Genomic DNA, 19,175 nt, shown 5'->3' with positions numbered 1-19,175 from the left:
TTTTTTGTTAAATGTCCAGTGCCTCCACAAACTTAAGCGCAGAACATCGGTTTGTTCTGTTGCCGTACCTTTTCTCTAATATTCCATTGATGGGCAGGTTTATTCATGGATGTACGACCTACCAACAACTGTGAGAATTTTTCTGGAGCTCCAAGAGTCAAACCTTAAATAGATGGTTAAAAAATTAGTATGGATATAATGGAGGTATATTGTTGTCAGAATTCATTACATATAATATATAACAGACACAAGATTTTGTTTGTTTGTTTTTTCTCTTTCATTCAATTGTCACTGTTTATTCTTCTCCCTAAAAACTATTCATAGCTTGGCAATTCTTCAGTTTGTCTAGGTTATTACTTGAAGCATGAGCTTTATTTGCACTTCAGTCTTAAACTACTCATAGCTTTCAGCTTTTTGTCACTTGGTTAATGGAAAACATGTCAACATGCACTTGTCTTAGTGCCTGTAAGACTTCAGACAGGGATGTTCCAAAAGGTGTTTGTGAACAACTTTGACAAAGTGTTTAGTTACACTGACCCAATGAGCTGTTGATCTTTTGTCAGTGTAGCCTAACTTATTTCATGTCTTGTAAGCCAAAAGGAATAACAGCAGTGGTCAGAATTGTCAAATCTTCTGGATTGTTAGTCTGAGACTTATTACTCTAAATAAGAGTAATAAGTCTCAGGCCCAGATGTACTAACGCTTTTGCGTCCACTCCAGGCGTATTTGTTTCGCAATGTGCGTGTAAAATCATTGCGAGGTATGTACAAACAGGCCGCAATGATGTAAAAGCGCAAACTGCCTGTCGCGAAATAGTAGGGGTGTAAAGATTAACCGATACGAATCGGTATCCGTTTTTAACGTGTAAGATACGGCTACATCGATATGTGAAGCCCCGTATCGGAATAAAACTGAAATGAACCGGTCGTTATATCGATTTACTTGTTACGAATCGGTTCACAACCTTTTCTCCTCGCTCAGACTCACCCCACTTCCGGTTTTGAAACTATACGTGGCACGGAATTGTGGGTAATGCAGTTAGTTTTTGGCTACATTCATTGCCCAAAGTTGTCAAAGGACCCCATTACCCATACATCTACTGCAACTTAAGCACTAGACAACTCGCACTCGGTCGTTTTTACTCTTTTGTTTTTTAAAATCCAGCGCGAAAACGATAGTCTGAGTAGCCTTACGTTTGATGAAGGGATTTCCTTAATGTTAAAGAATAATTTGGCCTTTGCTGCTAAAATGATGCACAAATTATTATTATTATTTTGTTCAAATTCACTCAGACTTGTGGAACTGAGTTTCTGGTTTCTGCATATTAGTTCTACCGTTGGAACAAAATAAGCCCAGAGAGTTCATTAATATGTAGGCCTATTTTATTCTTGTAGGCTATGAGAATATGCCAGCAGTGTCTTAAGCACTCTTTTATTTTATTTCGGTATTGTCTTACCTTAACAATAGGCTACAGCTCCTTGAAAACAATCAGATATAACTCTATACAATCTAAAATGTCTATAAAAATGTAATTTTATGTTGTATTTGGCTGCTGTGTTTGACTGAAATGTAGACTATTATTTTTTCATTTCAATACAGTATATGACACAAACCTCAGTTTAGATAATCATATTCAATTGATAAAGATAGTCAATTTTTTTGCCTAATTGACAACCATGACCATGATAATTTATAACATAAAATTAATGTGCACCTTGAGCAAATGATAAATCTTTCAGAATGCTTTCCATTCTTGAACTGCATCGAATCGTACTGAATCATTTTTTATGAACATGTATCGAATCATGCCCATGTATCTAGATGTGAATCGTATCGTCTTTTACATGAGATTCACACCCCTATGAAATAGTGATCTATAACCAGAATTGTGACATATAAATTGGGCCTGAAAATACATTATAGTGAAAAACTTGGTTGCCCTTTTAAGTTCTTTTGTCCTACGTTGTCTTTCTGCACTGATGGTAATTTTGAAACCATAGATTTAATAGAGACCCATTCAGACCAATAGTATGCGCATCAAGGGAGAGACAGCATGACTTCACCTAAAGATCCATCAGCTGCTCTAACTAGACAAGGAAATAGTTAGGGTTTAAGTATCCTTCCAGGCTGACGGGAGATGGCGTTGGTCATCCCATCTCACGTGGACTACACTGAATCAGACTCTGATTAGTGGCAACCTGGCAATCCGGAGCAGATAGCTACTGACGCAGCCATGCAGAACAGTGAAACACTGCAAAGTCATAATATTCCTGCTTATCTCTAAACACAGTCACACACAGATATACACAGGGACAGTACAGATATCATACAGTCATTACATAGAATCATACTTTTAGTATCAAAGTGACCCACTAATGAGAAATGCAGAACATTTAAACCATATATTGAAATACTGGACATAATGCAGAACATTAAACCATATATTGGACATAATGTTCTATTCCACTTTCTCTCAGCACTTACAGCAACCAAACTGTTTGTCTTATTAAAATTATTTCCGGTTGTGACCGTAAAATCATAGATGAATCCGCACTACTTGCGTGTGTTTAGCTGTGTGACCAGCAGTGCAGGGGACCTGTGGTTTGAAGGGAACAGCATGAGGCAGGAGCATGGTTGGTTGGACGCCCCCCAGAAGTCACACACATGTTCCCAAGGCTGGTGAGGTACAGAGATGGTCATGGGAGTTTCAGCCTCTGCCCAGCCACAAGATCCAAACAGATAGAAACAGGAACACCGGGTCACTGCAAGGCTGTCATGCCTTGCAGTCCTCTACCATCTGTTTCTTTCTCCTCTCCCGTTCCCTTGTTCAATGTGCGTCCCACCGACCCCCTTCATACCTATACACACACATACGGAGAGAGAGACGGACAGAATGCAGTTGCCTCTTTTGCCCTTATATTCTGAAATGCACACACAAATGTTTTGTCTTGAATTGCGCAATATTTCCAGTCATAAGCAACTTCCAGAGAAGTGCATCTAGAGGCAAACTATGTTTACATCATCAATCAGCTAAAGTTACTAATACATGATTTCTGTGTCATTGAGCACGTACACAAGGCCTCTGTTTCTCTGGGAAATCCCTGCTGCTGTTACTCATATCAACTTATAAATTACTTGATTAAACGATGAACATAGAGCTTTAAAAGTTCAAAAGTAATTGTTTGCTGTATACATAGAAAGGGGGTTCTCTCAGTAATCAGTAATAAATGGAAACTGGAGTGTGTGTGTGTGTAGCGGAAAGCTCCCAGAGTGTAGGCTTGAACATGGTGTTTATTTATAGTTGGCCACGTGCAGGCCTCACACGTGTGTGGTGCAGTTGAACTGACCTGAACGAGAGGAGCCACTGTGTGTGCCAGCAGCAGGGAGATCAACACACACACACACACACACTTCTTGCTCCCTCTCTGTTTCAGACCAAAGGTCAGAACTCTCTTGTTTGCCTCATCCTCTCCACTGCAATGCTACTGCAACTGGCATAATCAGCAGAGTTATCGGGAAGAGCAAACAAACCCACGGGCTTGTTTTTTTTCCACTCCCAGTCCAAAACGTGGCTCTGGAGGTGCTAATAACCCTGTGATTTTCACTGCCAGTTATGTGTTGGTACTCTAAAGAGATTACCTGCTGCTTGTATAACACTAGCATCTTAAGGTCTGCAGGCACACACACAAACTCCAACACATGTGCCTAAGCTGTGATAAACAAGATGACGTATGTGTGTGTGCACACATTTGCATACAGACTGCTATGTACATGGAGAGTGAGTGGGGTTTTCAGGCTGTAACTGAACAGGGCTATAGTTGCCGGTGATGACCGTTCAAAAGGTCACCCCACCACCTGGACCTACACCGCACAAGCTGGGACGATGACCGCAGACTGACCTGTAGATTCAGACCCTCAGTAATGGCTGAAAAATCTTAGTGTTAGGACACGTGTGCACACACACACACACACACACACACACACAAAAGCACCAATCTTCTGGATGGGCTAACAGTGGCAGCACGCAGGAAGTGTGACAGACACGTGGGTCATGATGACACACTGATGACACACTGATGACACAGCTGCTTACCTCCTGCTTCAGACAGCGTGCGTAGGAAAGGAGCACTATGGTTAGCCTGGGCATTGAAACACACCCCAAGATAAGACATCTTAGAAATAGAAAAATAGGGGGGGGAAATCTGGCACACAAATTTAGAAGTCTCTGCTTAAGTGTTTGTGTGAAGACTAACAGATGCATGTGTGGTAGAGGCCCGGTAGACAGGTGTCTGTGACCTATAGGCTCGCTGACACGGTACACATGCATATATACACACTGATTCATGAGTGCTCTTTTTAACGTGACGTTTCTCCTGTCAACAGAAAATCTCTATCCCTTCTTCGGACAGTCCCAGCGATCTGCGAACGTTCACGTTTTACTTGTCCAACGTGGGCCGGGACAACCCTCAGGGCAGCTTTGACTGCATCCAGCAGTACACTACCGGGTGAGGCCGCCGTTCCACCACTTAGTCATGCTCTTCTCTGTTCTCTCTCTCGCTCCACTGTTTATCTTTCACACACTCTCATTCACTTTCATTACTTGTTCTCACCTCTATCTTTGTTCCCACTGGCTGTCTTACTCTCACTCCCTTTGTCTCTCATTCCTGCTCTTAGATATGTGTACACAAACGCACACGCGCACACACACACACACACACACACACACACACACACACAGATTAATTTTAATGCAGAGATGTATGCGTACTGTAGGCCTGAGCCACTGCAGCAAATCATAACTCTAAGTTTGTTTGCAGACCATAGGCGAGTTGGCGCTCCTACGTTTCTGTTCAGTGTAAAGACAGGGGCACGGCTGCAGGTGATGTCCAGTTTTAGCACATCAATCAGAAATCTCCGTGCTGAATCCCTGGCTTGGGTCCAACGCCAGAATAGCAGCTGCCCAATTACCTCATTGGCTCGCTGCTTAGAGGGCCGTGCCGACACCAAATCTAATTTCAGCAGATGGTTGATGGGAAGTGGAAGTGAGAGATTAGTCTGGTCCCAGCAAAGCCACTGTATCCAACCCTCCGTAGTCCTGCCCTATGGGCCAGACAAACTGCCCTCTGCTAATGTCCATGTGGATGGTTAGGCCTGGTCACCAATATGTAGTTTTGTTTCCCATCTTGATCGTTTTCTTAGAGGTCAGTTTTATCGGCTGAGTTTTTTGCTTTGATGCTAAATCCTTATCAAGGGAGTAGCTAAAACATCCAATATGCATTATAACCAAAAGAGTAGATCTGCTCATAATTTTCACTTTTGAGGGGATAATCTAGACTGAACGGTCTAATCTGAAACCTCTACCCACAGATGCTCCATCTGCTAACTTATCTGATTCCACCCTCTGTCATCTTATGTCGTTGTTTAGCCTCTCTCAGTGCCTTCTGCTTCTGTTTAATCTGCTTCTCTTTTGTCTCCTCTCAGAGATGGCAGTGTGGAGCTGGACTGCCTGGGCGGCATCCAGGACAAGATCACGGTGTGCGCCACAGACGACTCTTACCAGAAGGCCAGGCAGAGCATGGCCCAGGTTGAGGAGGAGACGCGCAGCAGAGGTGCCATTGTCATCAAGCCCGGCGGCCGATACGTGGGTAAGACGCGCTGGCAGCCGGCCCTGACCTCACTGCTCTCTGCCTGCACCGATCGACTCGCTCCTGCAAGGAGTTGCCCGCTGCAGTGTCCAGAAATGACATGCAGCACTGTTCAGCATCCATGCCGCACTATTCCGCATCCTGTAAAGACAAGTCACTGAATAATTGAGTGCTCAGTAAGAACAGCGTCTGTTCTGGGTTCAATAGGGATTGCATCCTGCACCATTTAGCCTTTGGTACAGACTGTTTGTGCGTGCAGGACTTTTTCCAGTAAGGACATTACACAATTCTGCTGTCAGTAAGAGCTGTTGTACTGCGCTTCAGTTTGTGTGGATCAGCACCTTGCACTTCCCGTTCAAGCAAGTAAAGATACACAGTTCTGTTCTGGTTTGGGTATAATTGGCATAGCTGGCATGACGTCTTTGCTTGCGGACTGGCAAGCCCCACTGTGCTACTCGTGGTAAGACTGGCACAGGTTGGCTTATTGTTTACCCCTTTGGCGGAGGAGTGAGCACAAGCTGTACTTGCTCCCGTCCTAATCTGGTTCTCTCTTTCTCCCAGGTATTTGGAGGACTTCATGTGCTAGACAGAGAGACATTCTGTGAAGTCCTAAGTGGTGCTGCTGCATGCTGTGTCTATGTAGGCAGGTGTTGAGAGAGTGGAATGACTCTATGACTGTGTTGGCCGAGTGTTTTCTGGTTTATTCTAGTATTTTATTTTTACCAGGTTTTGAAGCGGCGCCTTATAATAGTGTACCACCTTTGCCCCAGCTAAAGGCTTTCTTAAAGGACTGCAAGTACAGCTCCATTTGTTGTGCACTATTCTTATAAGGGGACGGAGTGAGAATTTCAACAGATTAAAAATGTTTTCTGATGTTTGCCAATATAACTACAGCTGCCATGAGAGTGATGCCACTCTTTTGTTTGACCCATTGTTTCCTCAGAGTATTTGTCCATCCGCTCTGAAGTTTGCCACCTTAAACTCAGCTTTGGTCTGGATCATATTTCAAAGTGAGCAGTGATACTGAATTTAAAGCAGCCCTAGTGTTGTTAATACTTTAGCATATTTATTAGGGTTCTTTGTTCCTGGAATGGCCTGTGGTTCTACAAAGAATGACATTTGAACAAGTCATTTCAGTAATCCTTACAACACTGAATACACTCACAAATAGAGGATATGAGGCACAGGTTTCACTCCTCCCTGATGCGAGTTGGAGTTGATCATTGGAACGGCTGGCTGCGCCTGTGCTTGGATCTGAGAGCAGGAGGACTCTGTGTGCGAGGTGTTGGCATGTGGTGCCAAAGTCTAGGTCAGCAGCGAGAGCAGAGCTCCCTGTGTGGCCCAGTCAGAGATCTGTGTGGTTGGTGTGCAGAGCTGCTCTGATTTAAAAAAAAAAAAAAAAAAAAGAAAAAAGAAACTCATCATGATGACCAGAGAGGGAGGGCGACCGCTGGAGGTGCTTAAGGACAGCCACGTGATTCTGTGGTCATATGACCACCAGGTCACATGATCTGCGCTCACATGATGACTGGCACTTTTGACACTTATAAGGTTACAGGACAGGAAATGTCCTTCAGCCCATTCAGAAGAGGGGGGAAAAGAGCAGAATTTGAAAAGCCAGCAACTGATTATATTTAGTGTTAATGCTGTTTAAGCAGTTTTATGATTGTGCGTGTATGTGTGTGTTAATTGCTTAATGTTGTGTATATTTCTTGGTGTGTGCAGTTGCTTAATGATGTGCGTGTGTTTTGAAGCTAATCACAGATGGTGTTTGGCATCTCCTTCTTTATTGGTCTCTGATTACGGAGTTTGCCATCAGTGTGCTGGCACACGTGCAAGTCCGCAGACAGGGGAATTACAGCTTACGCAATGATTAAGTGTGTGTTATCACTACATGTGCATCAGTAATAACAGCCCTGTGTGTGTGTGTTTGTCTTCCCAGGGAAGCGCGTGCAGCGACGCGGGCCAGTCACTGGCCTGACGGACATTGCGCCGTCGCGGCGCACCTCGAGGCCCGTCATCATCTCGTCGAGCGCGCCGAGGAAGGGTGGGGGTGGCGGGGCGCAGCTGCGGCCCCTGCGAGAGCGGCTGACGCACCTGCTGGCGCTCAAGCCCTACCGCAAGCCCGAGCTCATCCTACGCCTGCAGAAGGACGGCCTCACGCAGCAGGACAAGGACTCCCTGGACAGCCTCCTGCAACAGGTCGGTACCACCCTGAGCAGTGGAGAGGATGAGGGAGAGATGAAGACTCAGAAATTGAACAGGGAGACCAAAGGATTCAGAATACACACACACACACACACACACAGACAGAATGAGGGTGGCTGTGTGGGGGACTCACAGGGAGAAAGATCATAGAGGGTGGGGGGGCAGGCAGGGTTGTACTGCAGGAGATTTTGGGGTGCTTAGAGAAAAGCCATTAGCTAACACAGTGAGCAAATTGAGAGGATTTTTCTGGATTTGGTGGAGGCACTTGGGTGTATGAAAATCCTTCGTCAAACACACAGGCTGTGGAGTCTAATTCTGGGAGTTGTTCATTTATGAGCCGTGTGTTTTCTCTGTGTCTAACGAGAATTGCCTCTCCAGATGCATGGAAAACCCTTAAATTGTTTGTTTTTTAACTCAAACAAAACTCGTCAGTGGTGTGTCTGGCGGTTATTTTTGGGCGTCGCATTCTCTGCTACTCTGGGTGTCGCCCCGCGCACGACGCAGAGAATTCCGCTGCACAGCAGATGCCACTCCTCTCACGCAGCCATTGTTGCCTTGAGCGCACCCTGGAGATCACTGAAGTGGCCACCGGTACCCACGCTGAGTCACTGTAGTGGTCAGAGTGCAACCAGGCCACAGCTACATGCAAGTCATGTGTGGGTGTAGTTAAGACGGGGCTAAAGACAGGATCTGACCTGGATCATGCAACCCACACAACAAGCTGCTATTATGGTTTAATGGCGTCAAAAGAGAGTAGGATTACTGATTGCCAGGGGACGGTAATTACTGGTCAGGTTTATTTGTGTCTGTGTGTGTTCATCTGAAGGATTGGTTAACATTTGCCCCCTCCACCACCTCTACCACCCCTCCTCCATCTGCAGGTGGCTAACCTGAACGGGAAAGACAACACCTTCACGCTGAAGGACTGCCTGTTCAAGGAGATCCAGAAGGACTGGCCAGGCTACGCTGAGGTGGACCAGCAGATCCTGAAGCGGATCCTTGTACGGTGAGCAAAAGCCCCTGCCCCACCCACTTCTCCCCCAGCTTCAAGGAAATGTTTACCATACGGCAAATGAATGACTGTCAAGTGTCCCAGTGAGTGCGCTAGGGGCTTGCCGTTGTAAAAGGACGGGAACCCCAGTTTTTAAAATGAATTTTAATGAGGTTATTGAATGCATTATCCCAGTGCTGGTCAGCCTTGAAAGGCCCCAGATGAGTCCCTGAAGCCAGCTGTGACTAGACGAGCCGAGGCCAGGCCAGGGTAAGGTTAACTCTGTCCCTCCGGGCCAGGCTCCATGGTGGCCCGACAGGGCAGGTGTTTCATTGCTGGCCTCTGAGGGAGGGTGGGGGCATATTTGTTTGCTCAGCTGGATCACATGAAGTTTCACCTTTTTTCCCCTTACTAATACTGAAAGCAGTAGGCTGGACATTTTTTTTGGTGTATGCTGTATTAGTCAAGCTTGGACCGAAGCGTTGGTGCTTGTATGAGTTGGATATGGTCTTGGATGGATTTGTGGTGATCTCTGTACTGCATTGCATAATGAGAGCTGTTTCAGGCTTGATATTGAGTTTAGATCAGCAGCTAGTCCTATGTTTCTGTCCAGGAGCTGGGGCTGTGCCCTGGCCTTAGCTGGACTCCTTTCATCCGTGTGGTCTGAGTCGCTGAAGCCTCTCTGTCTGCCTCGGTCTGTGTCGCTCTGTCTGCACTCCTCGCAGCCCCAGTGGAAAACTCCAGCTTCTCATGCTCTCCGAGCGCACGGCACGGCACAGCACTGCTCAGCTCAGCACGGCGCAGACAGGCAAGCGGCTAAATATAGCGCAGAGCAGTGGGATGCTGGGTAAACCCACACCAGCCCAGCAGTCTGGACACACCACTCATCAAAATATTTTCCCACAGTCTCGTTTTCTGAATGAGCGCCCTTTCAGAACTAACATTGCGCTAATCGGCCGTGGGGTCTGGTCCTGGTGAAAAATGTGCTCATGTCCTGTGCTCACTCTGCGTGTACACAGCATGTGTGTTTATGTGTTTAGCCTGTGCTGTGGGCCCTGGTCAGCTGGTAGATGTTTTGTTAAGACACTGAGTCCCAGTCATAGCGAGGAGCGGTCAGAGCCGGAGTGGCTAGTAGGGGCAGTCCTGGGAGGCTATGCTGTGCAAAGGGCTTTGCTGCAGGAGGTCTGCAGTGGGTTTGCGGGAGGAAGGCGCAGGGGACATCGGTAACGGCAGACTGTCCCTGAACATGCTGATCCATGTGAGAAGGTGGCAGCTGGCCAGCACCTTGCCCCCCCCAGAGCTGCGCTGTGGGGTTGGACCTACAGCGCACACACACACACACACACACTAACTCACTCACTCTTTCCCTCTCACTCTTTCACTCACTCTCATTCTCATGCACACACACTGACGAGTCTTGTGAGAAACATTTAATATCCATTTCGCACTCACACATTGCTCACACACTCTTCACAGTTAGTGACTGATTCAAACATGCACCCCCACTTTTCCTTTCCCCCTCAACTCGTAGGCAAATGCGGCGCACACACACACTCAAACACACAAACAAACAAACAAACTACCCTCCCACCCCCACCCCTCTCAGCTCTCAGATACACCGCATAACATGCACTCCAGTCATTAATGGGCTGAAGCTGTCTGTTGCTGCCCTCTACTGGCAAACCACTGCCACTAGAACTATCATGGGTCCCACCATTTGTGCTGTGAGCAGCTACAGCTGAATGAGTCATTCACAAGAATGCTTCTTTGCACACTTCTTGTAGACAGAGCTGTTGTAGTGGAACATCTTTCAGTTTTATGCTGCACCTCATCGATTTTTCCCAGCCTGTTTTTATTGTTCACCCAACCAGCCGTCTCTCCCCGGCTCTCATGCTGGGCGTGGGCCAGCAGTCCAGAAGGCAGGCCTCCCCTCCAGCTCTCGATCCAACTCATGCATCAGGCAGCCTGTGGCTGGTGTGTCATTCCCCACCTCCTCTGTGTGTGTGTGTGTGCGCCCTCTCCACAGCTACACTGTGGGAGGTGTGCGTGTGTGGGGGAGAGAGCTGAAGCACTGAGTTTGTGTGTCTTGGGAGATGAATGATATAGAAGCGTGTAAGTCGGTATGGAAATGTGTCCGTTGTGTGACTGTGTATGATGGGTGTGTGTGTGTGTGTGTGTGTGCGCGTGTGAGAAAGCGAGAGGGAGAGCTAGGCTGGGGCAGTGTAGTTGGGTGGGTGTATGAGTGGAGAGCAGTCTGCCATGTCCTTAGCTCCTGCCCACAGTGCCACTGATTCACTCAGGCCTGCCAGGCAGCGGAGAGTGCCCATTCTGTTCTATTCCCACATACTGCAGATGATAATGCAACGGCAAACGTACTCAAACTGTAACATGCTTTAGCATAGATTTCTTGTGTGTGTGAGGGGTCATGTGGCAGTTAAGGCTTGTTGTCACGGCATACAGTATGAGTGTGTTTGAGTTTGTATGTCTGTGCTGTGTGTATGTGAAAGTGAAAGTTTCAACCTTACTGACATTTAGCAGATGCTTTTATCCATGGACTCGCAGCGGTCGGAGTCAAACCGGTGTCGACCTATTGTCAGTCAGTGACATTACTGCTGCTCCGTGTGTGTTTTGAGTGCATGTCTGTGCTGCATGCTCAATGGAGTGTGCTTGTTCTGGTGTACCCACAGGAAACTGTGCAAGGCTCCTAGCAAGACCCCAGCCCCAGCCGAGGTGCCTGCAAGTCCCCCCAAGGAGCCAGCCAGCAGCTCGCCTTCTCAGGTTAACGCACGCACACATACACATATATAAATATAAATACAAATGTATGTGTGAGCTTATTGTTTAAGTTTTATCATAATTGTAGCCAAATGTGTTACCTTTTAATAATGAGGCCTATATTTGTGCAACAGAAACGGCCAGCTACAGAGTTCATTGACCCTCTGGCCAACAAGAAGCCTCGGATATCTCATCTGGTCAGCAAGCCTGCTGCACCAATCAACGGCAAGCTGAGCTCCTCCAATGGCAAGGAGGCATCCTCGTCTGGGACGTCACTCCTGACCCCCCTGTCTGCCTCGTCGTCGTCGGTCGAGAGCGGCGCCTCAAGCTCGGCCCTGCTGCCGGCGCCGCTGCTGGACCTGCCGCGGCTGGACCTGCCGCGTCCCTTCGACCCTCTCTCGGACGTCAGTAACGACTCCAACCACAACGGCCGCGACAGCGATAGCCGGGACACTATGGCGGTGGCCGAGAGGCTGTCCCAGCCGGCCCCGCACCCCGCCTCCTCTGGACCAGCCTCCAGCCTGCATCCCACCCCCGTGCCCCAGACCCTCTCGCCATGCCCAGACCCCGCGCACGCCCACCCTAAGCCACCCTCGCCCACCCCACACGGCAAGACCAAGAAGAAGTCCAAGAAGCACAAGGACAAAGAGAAGTCGAAAGATAGGGAACGGGAGAAGGAGAAGGACAGGGAGAGCCGCAGGGAGAGGAGAGGAGGGGAGGAACGTGTGGCTGACCAGAGGAAAGCCTGCGAGATCTCCTCCAGTCCGGACGGCATGAAGGCCAACAGCGGTCCACACAAGAGCACAGGTGCGCACTGCTGCAGAAATTTTATTCTATTCTACTGCAAACTGCATGCAAAAGCCACATGCACCTGTATTTTTGCAAAGGTTCATGCGTCTGTAATGTACAGTTAGTTATTAACTAATTGTCTTGTTTCTTCGCTTGTCATCCACAACACACAAGTTGTTTTGTTAATTAATACTTTTTTTAATTGCTTTTTTAATTGTCTTCAGATCTCAATGGAACGTGTGACAGCTCCAGTGCCCCTACGCCACCAGAGGTGGCCGACTATTTATTGTAAGAGTCTTTCATTCAGTATACAGAATATAATGGTGTTAAAATTAACTAACCGTTGTCGACAGTCTTGTAGTACTGCACAAGTCCAGCAGTTTTAACCCAGGACTCCTAATGAGTCCCTCATCTTATTTACCCATGTCTTTGTTTGCAGGAAGTACACTGTGATTGCCTCCCCGGAGCAGCGGCAGAGCTACAAGAATGACTTTAACTCGGAGTACAGCGAGTACCGGGGGTTGCACGCGCGCATCGAGGGCATCACGCGCCAGTTCACCATACTGGACGCAGAGCTCAAGCAGCTGCCACAGGGCACAGACAAATACAAGGTACACACACTCTAAACTATCCTCAATAACACAAACATTCTTTAGTCAGAGCTAGAAAACTGATACTGCAAGATGTGAGTAATATTTGAGCCATGTCTGCCTTAACAAGGTTTGCTCGATTGACATCATATAGGCCTTAAATATAGAAAAGCAGGCAACTACCAGTGAAATATACCAATCATTAGCGTTGTTACCAGCAGCTTTTTGAACAGTAGCTGAACAGCAGTATATCTCTGAAAGACAATCAAACATCAGATATATGGCTTAACCAGCACATGGTTAGAAAGGCAATTATGCCTGTCTGCACACAGCGACTCAGTCACTGCGTTCTGTTCCCACCATCTGGTCCAATTGTCCCTGCCAAACATATTTACATGCTCTGTTTTTGTGTCCACAGCTAATCCACAATCAGATACTTGAAGAGTATCGCAAAATTAAAAAGGTAAATGTATATTGTATTTTGCATATAGTTTTCATTAACTGTTATTTTTGTATATTATCACTTACTTTCTCCACAACATCCCTCATCACTCTTTCTGTTTCTCCCAGACTAACCCGCACTACAGTCAGGAGAAGAACCGCTGTGAGTACCTGCACAATAAGCTGGCTCACATCAAGAGACTGATAGCAGAGTACGACCAGCAGCAGCTACAGAGCTGGCACTAGTGTCTCTGCGCGCCGCGTGCCCCCTCTGGTAACCAGGCGGGGGGTACAGGCGGCCACAAGGACTGGCTGGCTGGTGTCTATGGCCCGGCCCGCGCCACAAACACGCTCTAATGTGCCACGCCACGGAGGGATGGGCCCACCACCCCGACAGTTTCCTCCCATTTCTCCCCTGACCCTCACCTGATCTCCCCAGACAGGGTCCCTCTGTGCCCCACACCCAACCCCTCTCTCTCTCTCTCTCTCCCTCTCTCTCCCTCCCTCTCTCCATGTCATTTCATTCTCCTCAGTTGATCCGACTCTTGGGAGAAAGCCTCGAGTCCCTCCTCAGCCCATTCCCCATCCCTCCTAGCACACACACAGGCGTCTCTAGAGAGTGCCTGTGGAAAATCCACCTCTCTCCGAGGACCCCCTGCATCAGCCCTCACTCCCCCTCCCCCCTTTCCCCCTCGCTGCTGACACTGAGCTCGGGCTGGGCAGAATTTGCTTCCCGAAGTGCTAATAGTTTATATATAAAAAAAAAGTACAAGACAAAATTTTAAATGGATTATTATTTTCCCTTTGTTTGGAAATGGAAAGCTCCTATGATATTTTATTATTTTTTTTTTATTTATTCTGTAATTTTTTTTCCTTCCGGACTTCCAAGGGGATCTTGAGTTGATTTATGTACACTCCGCAGTATGGGCACCAGAGTCTCGCCTCTGGGGAACCCCCTTTCCTTTTGCTTTCAATCCTCTCCCTCTTGACTATCAGTATTTTATGCAAAAGCTGCCTTGGCTATCAAATTGTCCCAGCTGTTGCCATTCATGACATTAAGTCCAACCCTCTACTTTACTACATGAGCAGTATACATTCAGCCAGTCAACACAAAGGACTAGGTCAGATTCTTACTGTTGCACACATGCATGGAGCAGGCCGGTAAGGCTTTATTGGCTGCTGCTGAAGGCCATAGCAGTGTTTCCGTTCTATCAATTACCTTGTGAAACGAAGCAAACGATGTCTTCTGACTGAAAGCATCAATGGTGCTACCAAGTCATCTTTCCCAGTGTCAACAGCCACTACTAACCCCGACCTGTGCTCAGATGCACATTTCACCCTCCACACATTTCATTCAAAGCCAACCTACCACTAGTTTGAGTTCTGTTGTTTGACAGGCATTACATTTGGATGAAGGCTTTAAAACATTAAAAAAAAGAATCTCAAACTCTACAAAAAAAGTATTTCCCGTCTGTGAGCGCCAAGTGTTTTAACATTTCTCTCTGGTCAGCTGCCATCCATTCCAGGCCTTCTGTTTGGCAAAGGCTTTCTTTAATGAAACAAGTCCCCACACAGTGGGGCTGTGACTTCACTAACGTATGTTTACACACCTACTGACTGGCTGAATGTCATCCACACAGATTACACGCGCGCACACACACCTTCACACTCAACCAACTTCCATGCCCCCCCAAAACCTGGAAGAGACTGTTATTTTAAAAAGAAGAAAAGAAAAGAGCTTCAAGCTTCTTCCATGAAGAGTGGATTGTATGTTTTCTTGATCTGGTGAGGATACAGAGCCTGGAGTCTTTGATCTCCCATCAGCCAGGGAGGACCTCCACTCCGCCTCCCCTTCTCAGACTCTCACTGCCCTGGGCTAGTCCGGCAGAAGGACCCATTGTATTTCTGATATTGATCTCTTTATGTTGATATTAAAACTCAGCACTTTCTTGCGTTCCGCCTCTTGCTGTTACTCTGACCTGGGTTGTTCTGAGGGAGAGTGTTTTTTGCCTTGTCCCTGCGGAAATGCATGCTTTCTTAGTGAATGTGTTTTAAGTACAGTCAGACCAGTATTTGCATCTCAATTTTTAAACTGCTGTTCAAAGGCATTCAAATCCAAACAAAGGCCTACATGCACACCAACCCCTATTTTCATCACCAACCTTCAGGAGGGAATTCTCATGTACTACAAAAAACTTTTATGCCAGTCCTTAACCTTTAATGAACACACTGGGTTGAAATGTTCACAGCTGAACATCGTGGTGCTTGTACCTGCTGCTATTGAGGCAGTCAGACTGAACTGTAAATTTACACATTTAACACACGGCTGATGTGTGTGGAAGAGACGTGTTTACAGCCGTATCTGACCTGTGTGATTGAAACGCTATGAGTGTTTCTCTTATCAAAGAGAACCACCACTGGCATTCTTCCCCTACAATAGCAGAGGCCACATCTGTGATTTCAAATGATCTCTGTTTATGGGGATGATAGTTACTGGGGTTTTGTTTGGATTTGGAGATACCCGTGTTGTTTTGTTTTTGTTTTTGACTATGAGTTGCAAGTACACAACACCACATGGGTTGAATGTGCCAGATGAGCTGCAGTTGCAGATAGTACAGGAGGACGTGCTGTGGCCAATTCAGCATTATAGAGGGTCCCACTACTCGAGCTGGAAGTACCAAAGCACGCTTTCTGAAACAATAAGGGACTGGGACTGAAATTTCTCTTGACATTTGAATAAAAACCCTGGAAAATCAAGTTTTTTTGTTTCTTTGTAACGTGGTCTTTCATCTTTCTATATGACTACATGGAGGAATAGCTCGATTTTGTGTATGGTTGACACTTCAGACAGGCCTTTGTAATAACCTTGAACTAAAATGGCCAGAAGGGGGCAGCCGATACCAGCGTTCAAACAGCCCCAAGAGGCAGGCTATTGTAAATAGTGAATTTGTTTATCAAGTGCTGTCTATAATGTGCAAGAGACTTCCGGAAGCCCACCCCACAACTGTAGCAGAGAAGGATATACTGCAGTGTTATTTAGCGGATGCGACAATATAGAGGCAAATCTGTCCCGAATTTGAGGCTTTGAATTGCGACTTAACATTACGAACAGCGATCTGCTGCATCCAGTTTTCATGTGACTGATCGGACGGTACTGCTTCCGAACGAAGGACCAGGTTGATCACACGGTAGTGTCCATGGGTAGTTGATAGATGAGTGAATTGGGAAGGTGATGCTGAAAATGGTTTACGGATGAGTAACGCAGATTATAGCGATCAGGTCAGAGTTATGGCAGATCTCGAAAAGAGCCATGCTGGGCTATAGTTGGCAAGTCACAGCTTTTGGCTGTGGCTTTGCAGAGCAAGCTGGCCTCAATCCGGGCCGCGCACTGAGTGTCAGTGAGTTCAGTCTGGCACAGTGCCCACTCCAGCTAGTTCACGGTGCGCACAAACACACTACCCCTCCTCTGACCATCTCATGCATTACGTGAGTGCGAACACACTAAAGCGACCAGTCACTTTCGACACAGGGACGTGGGCTACTGCAGTGTTCAATTCGTCATGTTGCTTGTATTCTCGGGGGGCATAGCGACTTGTAGCCTACATAGGCCTAGTGGATTAGTGTGATCCTAACCTAATGTCCTTGTGAAAGCACCTCCTGTTTGAGATGCAAATTTAGTCACTCAGCCAGTCACACTTCTTCCTTTGTTACCTTTTAATAATAATTAATCACCTGATGCATAAAAAACATCACAGCTCGACTGGCAGATAAAGAGTGCCTGAATTAACAGGCAATGTTTGTGATGCTTTTGAAAATGGCAGAGCTATAGCCAAGGTCAGGGGGTCCATTCCGATTGGAATCACATTTATTGAGGCAGATCTGGCATTCACTGAGCTGTAGGCTGCATTCAATGGCTGAAAGTATTAGACTGTTTAGACCTCCGCCAATGCGTACTCACTGAGTGATTTGGCTCAGACATCATCACTGTTGTGTTTATCCTCCTATGTAGTACAAAATAGTCAAATAGAATATCTCTACTCCATCACATCTTTTATTAGTTATTGAGCATTCCTGTCACTATGTTCCATGTACTGTAGGCTGGGTGGGTGGAGTAAATAAGCCTATGTCCTCCGAGAAACCTGAGAAGCTGCATCTGTGAAAAATATCACTTTCTGGAATTTTAGGTGGATTTTATTATGCTACATTGGCACATCTACACCTTGCAATGTAGACCACAAAACACAAACTAAGCTATTGGTGGAATACAGTAGAATATATGAGGAGTGCAACGACATTAAAAACAAACTTTCAATTGTCAAAGTCAAACTTCATGTCATCTGCAGCAAGCCTCATGGGCTGTAGGCCTAATAGAAACATGGAAGCATCCATTTCTTTTCATTATCCAGGAAGCATGCTGCAACCTATAAGCCTCAGGTGGTTCTAGTCCCATTGGCAACCAGGCGCTAAACTCCACTCCGTCACAGCAAAGCGTGGTTACCCTGCCTACTTGATATATGCCTCCGAATCAGGGATGGATTACTGCACGGGCCTACCGGGCCCAGGGGTCAGGGGGCCCTGAAGCCCAAGCTTTTGCATGGAATCATTGCCTCAATATCAACAAATCAGGATGTAGGCTATGAATCTGATTGAATGTAGTATTGGCCATCCCCAAAATGCACCAGAATACAGGAAATCACATCAAACAAATAAAAAAAATTTGGGGGGAGGACCCCCAAACCACCCCTCCCACATATGCGACAATTAGTGGGGGCCCTTAATACATCTGAGGCCAGGGGCCCGAAAGTTCATAATCCGTCCATGCTCCGAATTGTCTTTGACAGGGGGCTGGCATTCATCTAAAGATTCAAATAAACATTTTAGAAAATGTTATGTATATAATACAAATAAATGATAGTCTTTGCTAGCCAATTGTAGTAAGATATAGCTCAATTGTGCATTTCAATATTTTTCCATAGTTACTATGATGACAGACAAGGAGTAGGCCTATGACTTATCTTTGATGGTTCGAAAGGAAGTAAATGTGAAAATGAGCCAGCAGAAAAACATGGCAAACTAAAATGCAACTCTTGGTCTCATATGACTAAAGAATGTGCTTCCATAGACTTCTTTTCATGTTCTTATTAAGTTTATTCTTATCGTTTGGTACCAAAGAGCTGTTCGGCTCAGATAAGAGGGGTCCAGCGTTTTTGGTGTAGGCTAAGGCTACCACAGTGTATGCAGTCCTGACAGTGAAACATGGGTATGGGCTGTGATGATATGTCTGTATGAGTGCAAAAGGTGTTGGTGAGATGACATTTATTAAATCAGTGTTTCTCAAACTTTTTTTCTGGGGACCTACTTTTTTAAAAATGGCAGACTATCGCGACCCAACTTTTTCTTTCATTCCCCACTTTGATCAAGGGGGCATTCTCGAGCCCCACCTGTCCCTCATCGCTCTAAGAAAGTGGTAGGTCAAGCTTAAAATTGTCAAATTTATTGAAATAATGACAAGTTCTAAATATATCCTCTTCAACAGAGTTAAAATCAGCTGGTGCTGCAGATATAATAATAAATAAATATATAACACACATATTTCTGTTTTCCAGCAACATATTAGGAAGCATAGGCCATTTTACAGCATTGTAGGCCTACAATATATTCAATGAAATACCAACATGCTGCATTAAATGGATCCATAATCCAGTCATACTGAGCACTGCTGGTTGGGAAATATTT

At 46.3% G+C, this 19,175-nt stretch overlaps 1 protein-coding gene across 2 annotated transcripts in view; it reads left to right on the top strand.

Moving 5' to 3' along the window:
- Positions 1 to 16,196, top strand: part of ell (elongation factor RNA polymerase II) — a 35,359-nt gene extending 19,163 nt beyond the window's left edge. For both annotated transcript variants that reach the window (XM_048252446.1, XM_048252445.1), the window contains exons 3-12: positions 4,384 to 4,505; positions 5,482 to 5,645; positions 7,588 to 7,847; positions 8,735 to 8,859; positions 11,532 to 11,622; positions 11,754 to 12,426; positions 12,633 to 12,696; positions 12,848 to 13,019; positions 13,417 to 13,461; positions 13,569 to 16,196. In XM_048252446.1, coding sequence (XP_048108403.1) covers positions 4,384 to 4,505; positions 5,482 to 5,645; positions 7,588 to 7,847; positions 8,735 to 8,859; positions 11,532 to 11,622; positions 11,754 to 12,426; positions 12,633 to 12,696; positions 12,848 to 13,019; positions 13,417 to 13,461; positions 13,569 to 13,685 — 1,833 coding nt within the window. In that variant the 3' untranslated portion in view covers positions 13,686 to 16,196. The remainder of the gene's footprint in view (positions 1 to 4,383; positions 4,506 to 5,481; positions 5,646 to 7,587; positions 7,848 to 8,734; positions 8,860 to 11,531; positions 11,623 to 11,753; positions 12,427 to 12,632; positions 12,697 to 12,847; positions 13,020 to 13,416; positions 13,462 to 13,568) is intronic.
- The last annotated feature ends 2,979 nt before the right edge of the window (positions 16,197 to 19,175 follow it).

The sequence above is a fragment of the Alosa alosa genome, chromosome 9 (assembly GCF_017589495.1).
Source record: "Alosa alosa isolate M-15738 ecotype Scorff River chromosome 9, AALO_Geno_1.1, whole genome shotgun sequence".
In the NCBI taxonomy this organism is placed as follows: Eukaryota; Metazoa; Chordata; class Actinopteri; order Clupeiformes; family Clupeidae; genus Alosa; species Alosa alosa.
This window is presented reverse-complemented; position numbering and strand designations above follow the sequence as displayed.